This window comes from Oncorhynchus keta, chromosome 2 (genome assembly GCF_023373465.1).
Source record: "Oncorhynchus keta strain PuntledgeMale-10-30-2019 chromosome 2, Oket_V2, whole genome shotgun sequence".
Taxonomy (NCBI): Eukaryota; Metazoa; Chordata; class Actinopteri; order Salmoniformes; family Salmonidae; genus Oncorhynchus; species Oncorhynchus keta.
This window is the reverse complement of record NC_068422.1, coordinates 65,891,345-65,907,497: the sequence shown is the minus strand read 5'-3', so window position 1 is coordinate 65,907,497 and position 16,153 is coordinate 65,891,345. Positions and strand designations below refer to the sequence as shown.

General features: G+C 43.6%; 1 protein-coding gene across 1 annotated transcript in view; it reads right to left on the bottom strand.

Annotated features, from left to right (window-relative positions):
* Positions 1-16,153, bottom strand: part of LOC118358941 (protein ENTREP2-like) — a 122,172-nt gene that overhangs the window by 58,570 nt on the left and 47,449 nt on the right. The window contains exon 2 of the mRNA XM_052480841.1: positions 10,762-10,818. Within this exon, the coding sequence (XP_052336801.1) occupies positions 10,762-10,818 (57 nt within the window). The remainder of the gene's footprint in view (positions 1-10,761; positions 10,819-16,153) is intronic.

The following is a 16,153-nucleotide window of genomic DNA, read 5'->3' as shown; positions in this document are numbered from 1 at the left end:
ACAACACCTGCCCCCATGGAAGGGATAAGGAGAGATGGAGAGTCCTCATCATTCATCTACCGCCGTCAATGACAGCTTACTACTGACGAACACTTCCACATGTCCTGTGATCATATTAAAGCCTGTGTGTGAGCGGAACAGAGCTGTACAGTCTGTACTCATTCCTAGGTACTGCAGAGTGGAGGTGGTGGAGTTAGTATTCAGAGGACAACAGCACCGGCCTCTCTAGACAGACCTGGCTAGTGGAGCATAGAGAACACAGGCTCTGTGTGTGACTCATCAGACCTGGCAGATCCCCTGTCATGGGTCATTACTGGGTGAGGCATCCTTGTCTCCCCCCTTTGTCTCCCCTGCCCCTCTGTGACAGGCCACTGGGCAGTGGGCAAGGCCATATCTAACACTACCTCCAGCCCTCCCTAGAGTACCATCACACACTGACTGACTCCAACACTTAAGCTACAGGCCTCTCTACTGTTACAGAATAATACAGCTCTAGCCTCATTCCTGTTGGCTGTTCCATCGATAGGTATCACATTAATATTAACATTGTGGGAGAGGTGAGCATTCCAGCCACACTGCCACTGTTATGAAGGAGTAGAAATGGGACTATATCTGCCTATGCCTTGTACATTGAGAGCTGATCGATCTAGCTGCTGTACCATAGAGGTGATGTGACAAAGAGGCTGAGTCTAAATAGCCTGTCTAGTTATACTGTAGGGCGTGGTTACCGTCAGTTGTGGTTAGCGTCATTCCATGTTGATATACACTGAGTGTCCAAAACATTAGGAACATTAGGAACTTTCCATGACATAGACTGACCAGGTGAATCCAGGTGAAAGCTATGATCCTTTATTGATGTCACTTGTCAGATGAAGAGGAGGAGACAGGTTAAATGAGGATTTCTACGCCTTGAGAGGTTGAATGGGCCTAGACAAAATATTTAAGTGCCTTTGATCAGGGTATGTAGCAGGGGCCAGGCGCACCGGTTTGAGTTTTTCAAGAACTGCAGCGCTGCTGTTTTTTTTAACACTCAACAGTATCAAGAATGGTCCACCTCCCAAAGGACATCCAGCCAACTTGACACAACTGTGGGAAGCATTGGAGTCAACATTGGCCAGCATCCCTGTGGAACGTTTACAACACCTTGTAGAGTCCATGCCTCTAGAAATTGATGCTGTTCCAAGGGGGAAAGGGTAGGCAACTCAACATTAGGAAGATGTTCCTACTGTTTTGTACACTCAGTGTATCTGACAATATTAATCTTTACTCCATTCATTCTTAATTTCTCCACGCAATGCATAGGCATAGTCATCAAATAGCCTTCATTGTAGGGGCTACCGTGCCTACACAAATCAACACAGTCAAATGTTATTGTCATATGTACAGGTTTGACGTGGTATAGGGTTCACAGTTCAATGAAATGCTTCCTGGTTTGCAATCTTTTTCACTCATCATGAGGCTATGTCATATTTAACATGTCATGTTTAGTGCACGTTTGCAGTCTTGGCTTTATGTTTGGTTTGGGGTGTGTAGCCCTCGGGCCTACTCTTTCCCTTTAACATATTGTGCTGCTTCTTCTTCTCTCGCTCTCTCAACTCTATTCATTCTATTAGAATGTATGGAACGCCATATAACACCAGAGTGTCTTTCATGGTTGTGCGATGAGAACTCCCGTCCACTAGTCTACGCAGGCCTATTGATGTCGAGCTGTTCCCAGCTATATGATTGCATATTGCATCCTGTCCCTGTTGTTCATCCTGTTAAGCCTCTACTCGACTGAAATGTTGTTTACGAAAGTTCAATCAGCAAGGCTAGTCTGCATGCTCATTTAACATCATCAAGCAGCATAACATAATTCACCATGCTTCCTATTATACAGGCATAGAGGGAATGAATACAAATGTATCATCATAAACCACAGTGTCTCGTTCGGGTCCTCTTCCTATGTGCGGAATGTCATTCACCTGTTTACCTTTAGACTACAAGCACGGCACAATAATGCACATTCCGCACCCTTGCTGTTTAACCTATGGGCTCACACTTGCAATTATCACTTCCCTGTCTCCACCAATGGGTGTTAATGTTGGGATGTATTTATATGTCAACTTGCGCATTCTCTCACTTGCTGTGTTTCAGCAACAGTCCTGGATGACCATCCACCTCCCCACCACCACAAGCTACAGTGCCTTCAGAAAGTATTCACACCTCTTGACTTTTTTTGTTGTGTTACAAAGTGGATTTAAAATGGATTCAATTGTAAAGAAAATTCAACGATCTACACAACATTCTCTGTAATGTCAAAGTGGAAGAATTAAAAAAAAAAAATTAATGGAAAAATAAAACACTAACATATCTTGATTAGATAAGTATTCAACCCCCTGAGTCAATACATGTTAGATTCACCTTTTTGGCAGCGATTACAGCTTTCAGAGTCTTTTTGGGTAAGTCTCTATGAGCTTTGCACACTTGGATTGTACAATACTTGCCTATTACTATTTAAAAAATGATTCAAGATCTGTCAAGTTGGTTGTTGATCCTAGCTAGACAGCCATTATCAAGTCTTGCTATACACTTTCAAGTAGATTTAAGTCAAACTGTAACTAAGCCACTCAGGAACATTCAATGTCATCTTGGTAAGCAACTCCAGTGTATATTTGGCCTTGTGTTTAAGGTTATTGTCCTGCTGAAAGGTGAATTTGTCCCCCAGTGTCTGTTGGAAAGCAAACTGAACCAAGTTTTCCACTAGGACTCTGCCTTTGCTTATAGCTCTATTTTGTTTATTTTTATCCCCCCCCCCCCAAATCCCTGGTCCTTGCTAATGACAAGCATACCCATTACATGACGCAGTCACCCACATGCTTGAAAATATGAAGAGAGGTACTCAGTGATGTGTTGTGTTGGATTTTCCCCAAATGCTTTGTATTTGTATTCAGGACAAAAAGTTAATTTCCTTGTCAAATGTATTACTTTAGTGACAAAAAGGATCTATGTTTTGGAATATTTGTAGTCTGTACAGGCTTCCATCTTTACCTGTCATCGGCATCCTTGAAGACGATGCCATTACCTAAACTATTAAAATTACATTCTTCCTCTTTTGTTCATTCAGTTAAGCCTGTCCTCAATTGAACTGTCATGATTCATACACCACAAGTCTAGATCCTTCATATCCTCTTCCACACACCTCTAACACTAATTACAGCACACTACAGACACCACACATCGCAAACACTAATTACAGCATATTATAGACACCACACACCACTATCACTAATTACAGCACACTACAGACATCACAAACACTAATTACAGCACACTACAGACATCACAAACACTAATAACAGCACACTGCAGGCACCACACCACTAATTACAGCACACTGCAGACACCACACATCACAAACACTAATTACAGCACACTGCAGACACGACACACAACTAACTCTAATTATAGCACACTGCAGACACCACACCACTAATTACAGCACACTGCAGACACCACTAATTACAGCACACTGCAGGCACCACACCACTAATTACAGCACACTGCAGGCATCACACCACTAATTACAGCACACTGCAGACACCACACCACTAATTACAGCACAATGCAGACACCACATCACTAACTCTAATTACAACACACTACAGACACCACACACAACTAACTCTAATTAGAGCACACTGCAGACACCACACCACTAATTACAGCACACTGCAGACACCACATCACTAACTCTAATTACAGCACACTGCAGACACCACACACCACTAACACTAATTACAGCACACTGCAGGCACCACACCACTATCAATAATTACAACACACTGCAGACACCACACCACTAATTACAGCACACTGCAGACACCACACACCACTAACACTAATTACAGCACACTGCAGACACCACACCACAAATTACAGCACACTGCAGACACCACACACCACTAACACTAATTACAGCACACTGCAGACACCACACACCACTAACACTAATTACAGCACACTGCAGACACCACACCACTAATGACAGCACACTGCAGACACTACACCACTAATTACAACACACTGCAGACACTACACCACTAATTACAACACACTGCAGACACTACACCACTAATTACAGCACACTGCAGACACTACACCACTAATTACAACACACTGCAGACACTACACCACTAATTACAGCACACCACAGACACTACACCACTAATTACAGCACACTGCAGACACTACACCACTAATTACAACACACTGCAGACACTACACCACTAATTACAGCACACTGCAGACACCACACACAACTAACTCTAATTACAGCACACTGCAGACACTACACCACTAATTACAACACACTGCAGACACCACACCACTAATTACAGCACACTGCAGACACTACACCACTAATTACAGCACACCACAGACACTACACCACTAATTACAACACACTGCAGACACCACACCACTAATGACAGCACACTGCAGACACTACACCACTAATTACAACACACTGCAGACACTACACCACTAATTACAACACACTGCAGACACTACACCACTAATTACAGCACACCACAGACACTACACCACTAATTACAACACACTGCAGACACCACACCACTAATGACAGCACACTGCAGACACTAAACCACTAATTACAACACACTGCAGACACTACACCACTAATTACAACACACTGCAGACACTACACCACTAATTACAGCACACCACAGACACTACACCACTAATTACAGCACACTGCAGACACTACACCACCAACACTAATTACAACACACTGCAGACACCACACCACTAATTACAGCACACTGCAGACACTACACCACTAATTACAACACACTGCAGACACTACACCACTAATTACAGCACACTGCAGACACTACACCACCAACACTAATTACAACACACTGCAGACACCACACCACTAATTACAGCACACTACAGACACTACACCACTAATTACAGCACACTGCAGACACTACACCACTAACACTAATTACAACACACTGCAGACACCACACACAACTAACTCTAATTACAGCACACTGCAGACACCACACCACTAATTACAACACACTGCAGACACCACACCACTAATTACAGCACACTACAGACACTACACCACTAATTACAGCACACTGCAGACACTACACCACTAATTACAGCACACTGCAGACACCACACCACTAACACTAATTACAGCACATTGCAGACACCACACCACTATCACTAATTACAGCACACTGCAGACACCGCACCACTATCACTAATTACAGCACATTGCAGACACCACACCACTATCAATAATTACAACACACGGCAGACACCGCACCACCATCACTAATTACAGCACACTGCAGACACCACACCACTAACACTAATTACCGCACACTACAGACACCACACACAACTAAATCTAATTACAGCACACTGCAGACACCACACACAACTAACACTAATTACAGCACACTACAGACACCACACACAACTAACTCTAATTACAGCACACTGCAGACACCACACCACTAATTACATCACACTGCAGACACCACACACAACTAACTCTAATTACAGCACACTGCAGACACCACACCACTCATTACAGCACACTGCAGACACCACACCATTAATTACAGCACACTGCAGACACCACACACAACTAACTCTAATTACAGCACACTGCAGAAACCACACCACTAATTACAGCACACTGCAGACACCACACCACTATCACAAATTACAGCACACTGCAGACACCACACCACTAATACTAATGACAGCACACTGCAGACACCACACACAACTAACACTAATTACAGCACACTGCAGATACCACACCACTAATACTAATTACAGCACACTGCAGACACCACACCACTAACACTAATTACAGCACACTGCAGACACCACACCACTATCACTCATTACAGCACACTGCAGACACCACACCACTAATTACAGCACACTGCAGACACCACACCACTAATTACAGCACACTGCAGACACCACACCACTAATTACAGCACACTGCAGACACCAAACACAACTAACTCTAATTACAGCACACTGCAGACACCACACCACTCATTACAGCACACTGCAGACACCACACCACTAATTACAGCACACTGCAGGCACCACACCACTAATTACAGCACACTGCAGACAACACACACCACACCACTGATTACAGCACACTGCAGACACCACACACCACACCACTAATTACAGCACACTGCAGACACCACACACCACACCACTAATTACAGCACACTACAGACACCACACACCGCTAACACTAATTACAGCACACTGCAGACACCACACACCACACCACTAATTACAGCACACTGCAGACACCACACACCACACCACTAATTACAGCACACTGCAGACACCACACCACTAATTACAGCACACTGCACACACCACTATCACTAATTACAGCACACTGCAGGCAACACACCACTAATTACAGCACACTGCAGACACCACACACCACACCACTAATTACAGCACACTGCAGGCACCACACCACTAATTACAGCACACTGCAGACACCACACACCACACCACTAATTACAGCACACTGCACACACCACTATCACTAATTAAAGCACACTGCAGACACCACATCACTAACACTAATTACAGCACACTGCAGACACCACACCACTAACTCTAATTACAGCACACTGCACACACCACTATCACTAATTAAAGCACACTGCAAACACCACATACCACTAAGACTATTTAAAGCACACTGCAGGCACCACACACCACTATCACTAATTACAGCACACTGCAGGCAACACACCACTAATTACAGCACACTGCAGACACCACACACCACACCACTAATTACAGCACACTACAGACACCACACACCGCTAACACTAATTACAGCACACTGCAGACACCACACACCACACCACTAATTACAGCACACTGCAGACACCACACACCACACCACTAATTACAGCACACTGCACACACCACTATCACTAATTACAGCACACTGCAGGCAACACACCACTAATTACACCACACTGCAGACACCACACACCACACCACTAATTACAGCACACTGCAGGCACCACATCACTAATTACAGCACACTGCAGACACCACACACCACACCACTAATTACAGCACACTGCACACACCACTATCACTAATTAAAGCACACTGCAGACACCACATCACTAACACTAATTACAGCACACTGCAGACACCACACCACTAACTCTAATTACAACGCACTGCAGACACCACACCACGAACTCTAATTACAACGCACTGCAGACACCACATACCACTAAGACTATTTAAAGCACACTGCAGGCACCACACACCACTATCACTAATTACAGCACACTGCAGGCAACACACCACTAATTACAGCACACTGCAGACACCACACACCACACCACTAATTACAGCACACTACAGACACCACACACCGCTAACACTAATTACAGCACACTGCAGACACCACACACCACACCACTAATTACAGCACACTGCAGACACCACACACCACACCACTAATTACAGCACACTGCAGACACCACAAACCACACCACTAATTACAGCACACTGCACACACCACTATCACTAATTACAACACACTGCAGGCAACACACCACTAATTACAGCACACTGCAGACACCACACACCACACCACTAATTACAGCACACTGCAGGCACCACATCACTAATTACAGCACACTGCAGACACCACACCACTAATTACAGCACACTGCACACACCACTATCACTAATTAAAGCACACTGCAGACACCACATCAGTAACACTAATTACAGAACACTGCAGACACCACACCACTAACTCTAATTACAACGCACTGCAGACACCACACCACTAACTCTAATTACAACGCACTGCAGACACCACATACCACTAAGACTATTTAAAGCACACTGCAGGCACCACACACCACCAACACTAATTACAGCACACTGCAGACACCACATACCACTAACACTAATTACAGCACACTGCAGACACCACATCACTAAGACTATTTAAAGCACACTGCAGGCACCACATCACTAAGACTTGTTAAAGCACACTGCAGGCACCACTACCACCAACATACAGCCCACTGACTGAATGGATCCCTACACGTCCACACTCAGACCAAGGAAAGAGACACATCAGAAATTCAGGAAGCTTTCTCAAGCCATGCTGCTATTGTGTATGAAATCAATGCTTGGCAGCACATTGCACACTGAATGCATACATTTTACATCCCATTCACAGGCTGCCCACCAGACTTGGAGCTACTGTAAATCCACAATGAGCAGAGGCTCTGAACACGGGTTTGACTGTAGTCTAACATGACAGGCTATTAGATCCCCCTCTCAGGCTCATCTCAGAGACTCTGATAGTGATTTCTGTCATAAGCCTTCTGGAAAGAGAAATCCATTACACAGCTGAGCAACTCTGAGAAAACATTGTATGATGATTGTGTCTAACATGGCAAAAATGTCAAATTAGAGAATTATACACATGAGGAGCATGACGGAGAGAGGGAGACGTTCTCTGCTCTCTGATGTCCTGAGGAGAATGGTGATGATAGTGAGGACTGAGTAGGAGTGACACTGGCCCTTTGATCATTGCTATAAGGACCTACAACATAGCTGTTTCTGAAGACAGTGTAGTGTTTATGATACAACCCTCTGGCATTACGCGCAGAGAAAAACAACTACTTAGGAGGAAGAAAAACTCATTGTAAAGATGCCTGCAGGACAAACATACCTGTCATTTCTGTGCTGCTGAACCATTCCAGCCCATTTTGATTCCTGACACTGTGGGCGACTGTACTGACGACACAGTGGAAAGATTGTCCCTATTACAGAACTAAAAGCGAGAGAAACGTTCAGTGTAGTCTGACCATTTCCAGGTCAGTGGTTGAGATGAGAGTATCCTTTCTCAAAGGCATTGGAGTTGTGATCTATTTTAACAGTATTTTATCCCAGCTAGCACAAATCCAGGCCTTCTCACAGTAGAGGGTCACACAGACAACACCCTCGCATGCTGTTACCCTGGGTGCCAAAACCAGTAGTGGTGGAAAAAGTACCCAATTGTCATACTTGAGTAAAAGTAAATATTACTTAATATTCACGATGGCAACACCCACCCGTAGCACGCGCTCCAGCAGGTGTATCATCATCCCTAAAGCCAACACCTCATTTGGCCACCTTTCGTTCCAGTTCTCTGCTGCCTGTGACTGGAACGAATTGCAAAAATCGCTCAAGTTGGAGACTTTTATCTCCCTCACCAACTTCAACCATCTGCTATCTGAGCAGCTAACCGATCGCTACAGCTGTACATAGTCTATCGGTAAATAGCCCACCCATTTTTACCTACCTCATCCCTATACTGTTTTTATTTATTTATTTTTCTGCTCTTCTGCACACCAATATCTCTACCTGTACATGACCATCTGATCATTTATCACTCCAGTGTTAATCTGCAAAATTGTAATTATTCGCCTACCTCCTCATGCCTTTTGCACACAATGTATATAGACTCTCTTTTTTTTCTACTGTGTTATTGACTTGTTAATTGTTTACTCCATGTGTAACTCTGTGTTGTCTGTTCACACTGCTATGCTTTATCTTGGCCAGGTCGCAGTTGCAAATGAGAACTTGTTCTCAACTAGCCTACCTGGTTAAATAAAGGTGAAACATTTTTTTTTTGAAAATGACTAAAGTGAAAGTCACCCAGTAAAATCCTACTTGAGTAAAAGTTTTTTTTAAAGTATTTGGTCTTAAATATAGTTAATATCAAAAGTAAATGTAATTGCTAAAATATACTTCAGTATAAAAAGTAAAAGTATAAATAATTTCAAACTCCTTATATTAAGCAAACCAGACAGCACGATTTTCTCATTTTTTAAATTTACAGTTGGCAGGGGCACACTCCACCACTCAGATATAATTAACAAACAAAGCATTTGTGTTTAGTGAGTCCACCAGATCAGATACAGTAGGGATGACCAGGGACTTTCTCTTTAAGTGTGTGAATTAGACCATTTTACTGTCCTGCTAAGCATTCATAATGTAACGAGTACTTTCGGGTGTCAGGGAAAATGTAGGAATGTAGTGGAGTAAAAGTAAAAGTCGACAAAAATATAAATAGTGAAGTAAAGTACAGATACCCAAAAAAACTACTTAAGTAGTACTTTAAAGTATTTTTACACCACTGAAAACCAGTTGCCCTGGAGAGGGCTTCGAGAGGCAAATATCCGACCCTGTGTCACATTCGATGTATGGAGGAGACCAAGGCCCAGCGTAAGATGAATACATACTTCTTTAATGAAGACGAAGAAACACTAAACAAACTTACAAAACAATAACCCGACCGTGACGCTATATAATATGAGTGCAGACACAAGCAAATAATACATAGACAATAACCCACGAAATACCCAAGGAATATGGCTGCCTAAATATGGTTCCCAATCAGAGACAACGATAAACAGCTGCCTCTGATTGAGAACCAATCTAGGCAACCATAGACATACAAAACACCTAGATAGTAAACAACCACATAAACATACAAAACCCCTAGACAGTACAAAAACACATATATCACCCATGTCACACCCTGACCTAACCAAAATAATAAAGAAAACAAAGAATACTAAGGTCAGGGTGACACCCTGAGAAGGTTAGGTCAGATCAGGAAGTTAGAGTTAGACCATCACTCACCACCAGAGAGAGAGGCCTCTTCCATGACACCACTCCTATCAGTCCAGACAGCAGCACCTGAAAGAGAACAACACTGTAGGTCAGTGGAAGGGAAGAGAACACAGTACAACAGTTAGGATAACCAACATGGACGTGAACAGTCCCCGCATGTGAGAGAAAGGGGAAAGACAGACATGGGTGCCGTATAGGTTCACTGAGGTGTGATCTTGGATTGTGATCATATCTCCTTGGTGTGAGTTGACACATCACAGTATCACAGTACATTTTTGAAACTTCATATCTGGTGTTCTATTAGCCTCCAGCATTCTGTTTCTCTACATTCTCTCTCCTTCACCCAACATTAACCAACAAGACTCCCCCACCCACCTAGCTTCTCTCTCTCTCTCTCTCTCTCTCTCTCTCTCTCTCTCTCTCTCTCTCTCTCTCTCTCTCTCTCCTCTCTCCATCCCCTCTCTCTTACACGCTAGCCTCTCTCTGAATCCCTAAGTTCAGCTGGAAAGACATCAGACCTAGAGGCAGCCTTTCACTACCAAGGGCAAACCAATCCCCTCCATTGTTGTAGCCATCTGAACTTGTTTTAAGTCTTTGGCTGATACTCAAAAAGAGAAGAATGACTGAAAACACACTGAAGCAGACGTTGAGTGACGTTGCGCATTGGAGAGCGCCTACTCCAATGCCGGCCACTCGTTTCACGGCCAACACAGACTGCAAATGCCGTTTGTTTATGTCGCTAACTGTTTCAGACATTTTTCTGTTGCTAAAACCCTTCGAACATACATCGCAGTCGTTACATAAAAATCACACGCGGGTAAAACATTTGACATGGTTTATTATTAGAGTTGAAAGTTACTTTGTATTGCTGGCCTGAACTGCTTTGGAGAGTGAGCTTGGGTCACATCTGCATATTCTATCATTTGGGTTTTCTATGTAGAAGGGTATTTTCCTAATATCGGTATTCTTTGGAAAGTGTATGTGATATGATGTCCTAGTATTTGTGACGTGTATTATGGAATGGCCATTTTCCATATTCCTTAGTTCCAGCTCACTTTCTGCACCTGTACATAAATACCACCATTTTGCTCCTAATTCCGTCAGACTACCGAGGGCTGTGCGCACGTTGATAAAACTGCCTGGGATCTAGCCTACTATCTTACAGAGCCCCAATGGATGTACAGGAAGAACCTTAGGGAGATGTTACATTTGCACAGTGTTATTCATATTTGACCCATTTTAGATGAGGGCTGAAGATCAGTGAGACTGGCAGATCATTACTGTTTCAGATCAGGAGGATCGTTTATCTTGTCCAATCAAAAAGTGCTGAGTGACTTCCTGACTGCAGATTAGCAACGAGGAGAAAGTAGAACACCTGAAATGAACATGGAGTTGTATATACAGCGTGCAGGAGCCAATACCTATCGTCTGCCAGAATGTACACATGTTATCACTGTACCATGCCTACTGCCAACATAATTATGCATGTTTATGCCTACACGGTAAGATTTCTTTGTTTTGAACAGTGACAAAATCGAGGCAAGATGATTTTACATACTCAGTCATTTTAATTCTGAAATGATAATTTGATGGCATCATTAAACATATTCTGCAAGTGACATAAATATGTTTATTTCGGAAGCTTGGAGAGTGATGATAATTTCAAAGGCAGATGTCTAGCGAGATGTGAACGCTTCACTATCTATTTGCTCTTATGAATTATAGATCACGCATTCTGTTGCAACAGAGGAGAGAGAGAGAGAGAGAGAGAGAGAGAGAGAGAGAGAGAGAGAGAGAGAGAGAGAGAGAGAGAGAGAGAGAGAGAGAAGGAAGGAAGGAGGGTGGGAGAGATGGAGATAAGGGCTGTATTCCTGTAAATGCAGTCTGGTAGTAAATCTGTTCAGCAGTAAAAGCAGCCCAGGTCTGTGCCAGACAGCAGACACACAGAGATCAGCTCCCCTCTTCTGCTCCTGTCTTTAGCACAGACACCTCTGGTCCAGAGCAACACTGTAACCGTCTCACACACCTGATCTCCAAACAGCCCCCATCAACCTCTGATACTACATAAAGAACCAGGGAGCACATGAATGGATGGCTATTACCGCGGCAACACAGTTAAGTTTCACTTTTCTTTCCATAGAGTTTAGTTGTCATGACACCCAGGGGACTCCTCCCTCTTATCTCCAAGTTTCAATCTTACATCTCAGATGGTGGAGGAGAGGAAGGATAGGCTGGCTGCGTTAAGCCCTGCACCAGCCCTCTTCCAGGGGACGAAGGGAACATTCATTAGCTAACACTCTTAACTGGTGAGATATCAGTGGTAGAGTAGAGAATCCACTCAGCCTTGTCTCTACTCTGACAGCTGGTCATAAGGGGAAACTTCAGGAAGTTAGATGTCTGAGAGTGAAACAACTCTGGTCCCCTGGAGAAGGATAGTCAGGTAGGCTTTAGGGGCTAGTGGAGCTGCTAAACCCTGGGCTGAGGCTGGCTGGAGCAGAGGCTGTAGCTATGGTAGTCTCTGTCTGAGAGATGATATGGAGAGGGCTGCCTGTGATAGCTTTGTGTCAATCACGCAGGGATTTCTCTCTCTCTGCTGCACTGGGAAAAGGATTAAGACACTTTACCACGGTAGTCACTGAGGCCTGGCCACCTATTCAGCTCAACTCACCAGTTTGGAAAAGCTCCCCTTCTTTTACTTCTGCCCTGCTGCAATTTATACACACACTTTGTGTTCAAAACGGGACACCCAAATTAGCTAATCAATTAATCTCATTGTCAACTGACTGTTATCAACACAAACCAATGTATTCTCTGAAAGGAGCAAATGATCCATGAAATACCCACATCTGCTCTCAATAGCTACACAGTATCAGGGCCATCGATTCCTGCATCCTACCATGAAAGGCTTCTTTATTGAGATGGCTTCCAATCAGACTCCTGTTGTTTAGTGTTGCCCATCATCAGGAGAGAATAGCCTCTCTCTTCTCTCTCTCCCACATCTGGCTGCACGACATGGTCCCTACAGGGTATAGCTTACCTTCCAGAGATATATACGACAACCACCTTTAACCACACAAAACAAAGCACAGCATTTACATATAGCCATCAACAGACACACTGGTTACACTCATGACTATCAACTGAGCCAACAACTCTGGCGTGTAGAACACATACATATGCACACCGAAACAAAATCGCTACTGAAATGGGATGAAAGAGGGGTCTAAACTTTCTAAGCAACTCATCACAGGTTGTGCCACACAGAGACATGAAAGAATGTACTGCACTCTGACAGCCACGCACACACGGACGAACACACGCACACACCCACCCACCCGCACGCACACACGCACACACCCACCCACCCACCCGCACACACACACACACACACACACACACACACACACACACACACACACACACACACACACACACACACACACACACACACACACACACACACACACACACACACACACAGCATAACAACCCTGCCGTCCTGAACAGTACACATTGTGATCAATCATAAGCCTTCCACAACACAAGTATCTGATATCACAACCATGTATTTTATTTGCCGTCCACCAACTGAACAGAAAAGTCAAACAATGCTTTTCGGAAAACAAAACCCAATAAGCCCTCCTAGATCCCTCGGTCAGAATGTCATTGACCCCAAAGCCCTCTCTCCTGTCTGACTGATCCCCCCCGGCCACATTCCAGTCCGGAGCGTTTATGTATGCTGCAGCCTGTACACACTCTTACACACCTACACACACACACTCCTACTCCTACACACTCCTATACCTGGCTGCGGAAAATCCAGGCTGGAGTTGCTTTGATCTCATGGATATAGAGAGCTTACACCCCAATCTAAATTGACCAGAATGAGCACTTTAATCCCAATTCAGAGATGAGCTCAGATGACACAAATTCGGTACACTTTTAACCGTTTCACAGGGCATTATGTTGGCCGTAAAAAAGAAACATGGTTTCCATCTCAAATTCACACACACAAGAGTCTGGATCTGAGAGAGCATTCAGTGAGGCTGTAAAATGGAGCATGACATCACCAGGAGATTGAGGAGGTTAACGTTAATAAGCACATAGAAGATGAATTCTACCATCACAGTGAACCTTTAGTCTGATGACAGCATGAGCAGTTCTGTTCTGACCTTCAGAAGTCCTTCCCTGCTGATGTTTTATGAATGGGGGTGAGAGGTGTGTGCTCTCACTCGAACTCCTCTCGCTGTCCTCCATCCTTCTCTAGTGCCTCTTGAGAATACGGCAAGAACATTAGTGCTGCTGTCTACGTAAACTTCAGCCCTGAACAGCTCCCTCAACCCTTTGTCCAGGGAGGCTTCTACTTTTTACTGAGACTGCATGTCTATGTGATGGGGAATGGGACTGTCCAAGACAAAGGCAAAGCTATTGGAAATGAAGCTTTAATACTGGGGTTCCCAAACTTTTTTACTCAGGCACCCCTTACAGCATTGGGGAACATCCACACTACATGCTTGCAAGCCACGTCGATTTCTATGGGCACAAGCACTGATCATGACAAACTGTTCACACCCCTCTTGTTGGTGGAGAGAACATTTAGCAGGTTTAAAGCTAATTTTCTTGCAATTCTATACATTTTGCCATGTCTAATGTGTATTCGTGTGACTCAAACATTACAACAAAATCTATGGGCTAAAAAACCTAGATAAACAACGTTAACTGACATAGGCTAGTTGATCTGGACATTTCTGACAAGTCATAAATAGCTCTGTAAGGTATGAAATGACTGACAGGACAAGAGGAAAACTGATGATGCACTACTCAATTTAGAAATTTCACCTTGTCGGCTGTTCAAACAGAAAATGATTAATTCAATCAAGGTTTAATGAAAATTCAGTCAGGAAAACAATAGTCCAAACCATATGTCTCTACAATATATGCTTAAAAGGTCATCAACGATTTACTCTCAGAATGTAGTATGTTTAGAGTGAATGGAATGTCATCACAGGCATGATCAAAAAGTGGTCACTGCTCAATAGAACTTTCGAACATCAACTGACAAGATATGGAGCGTTAGCTTTTTCTTCTTCAGCATCATAATCTTTGTCTATTGAGACGTGTTTGGTTCTGTTTTGAAACATCAACATCAACATTTTTGAACATCAACATCAACTGACAAGCTAACTAGTGGCTGCAGGTTTGTGAGCAATTTGTTTTGTAAATGAAATTCGCTGAATACAAAACTAAATAGGGACTAAATATATATTAATTTACAAAGCTAAAATACTCCATTTCAATATCTACTCTATCCGAAGACAACCTGTTCCTGTTTTCAATGAGTCTTTCCCTTTAGATAGCCATAGAAACAGCTTTCTCGACGTAGATTCATCGCGGTTGTAGG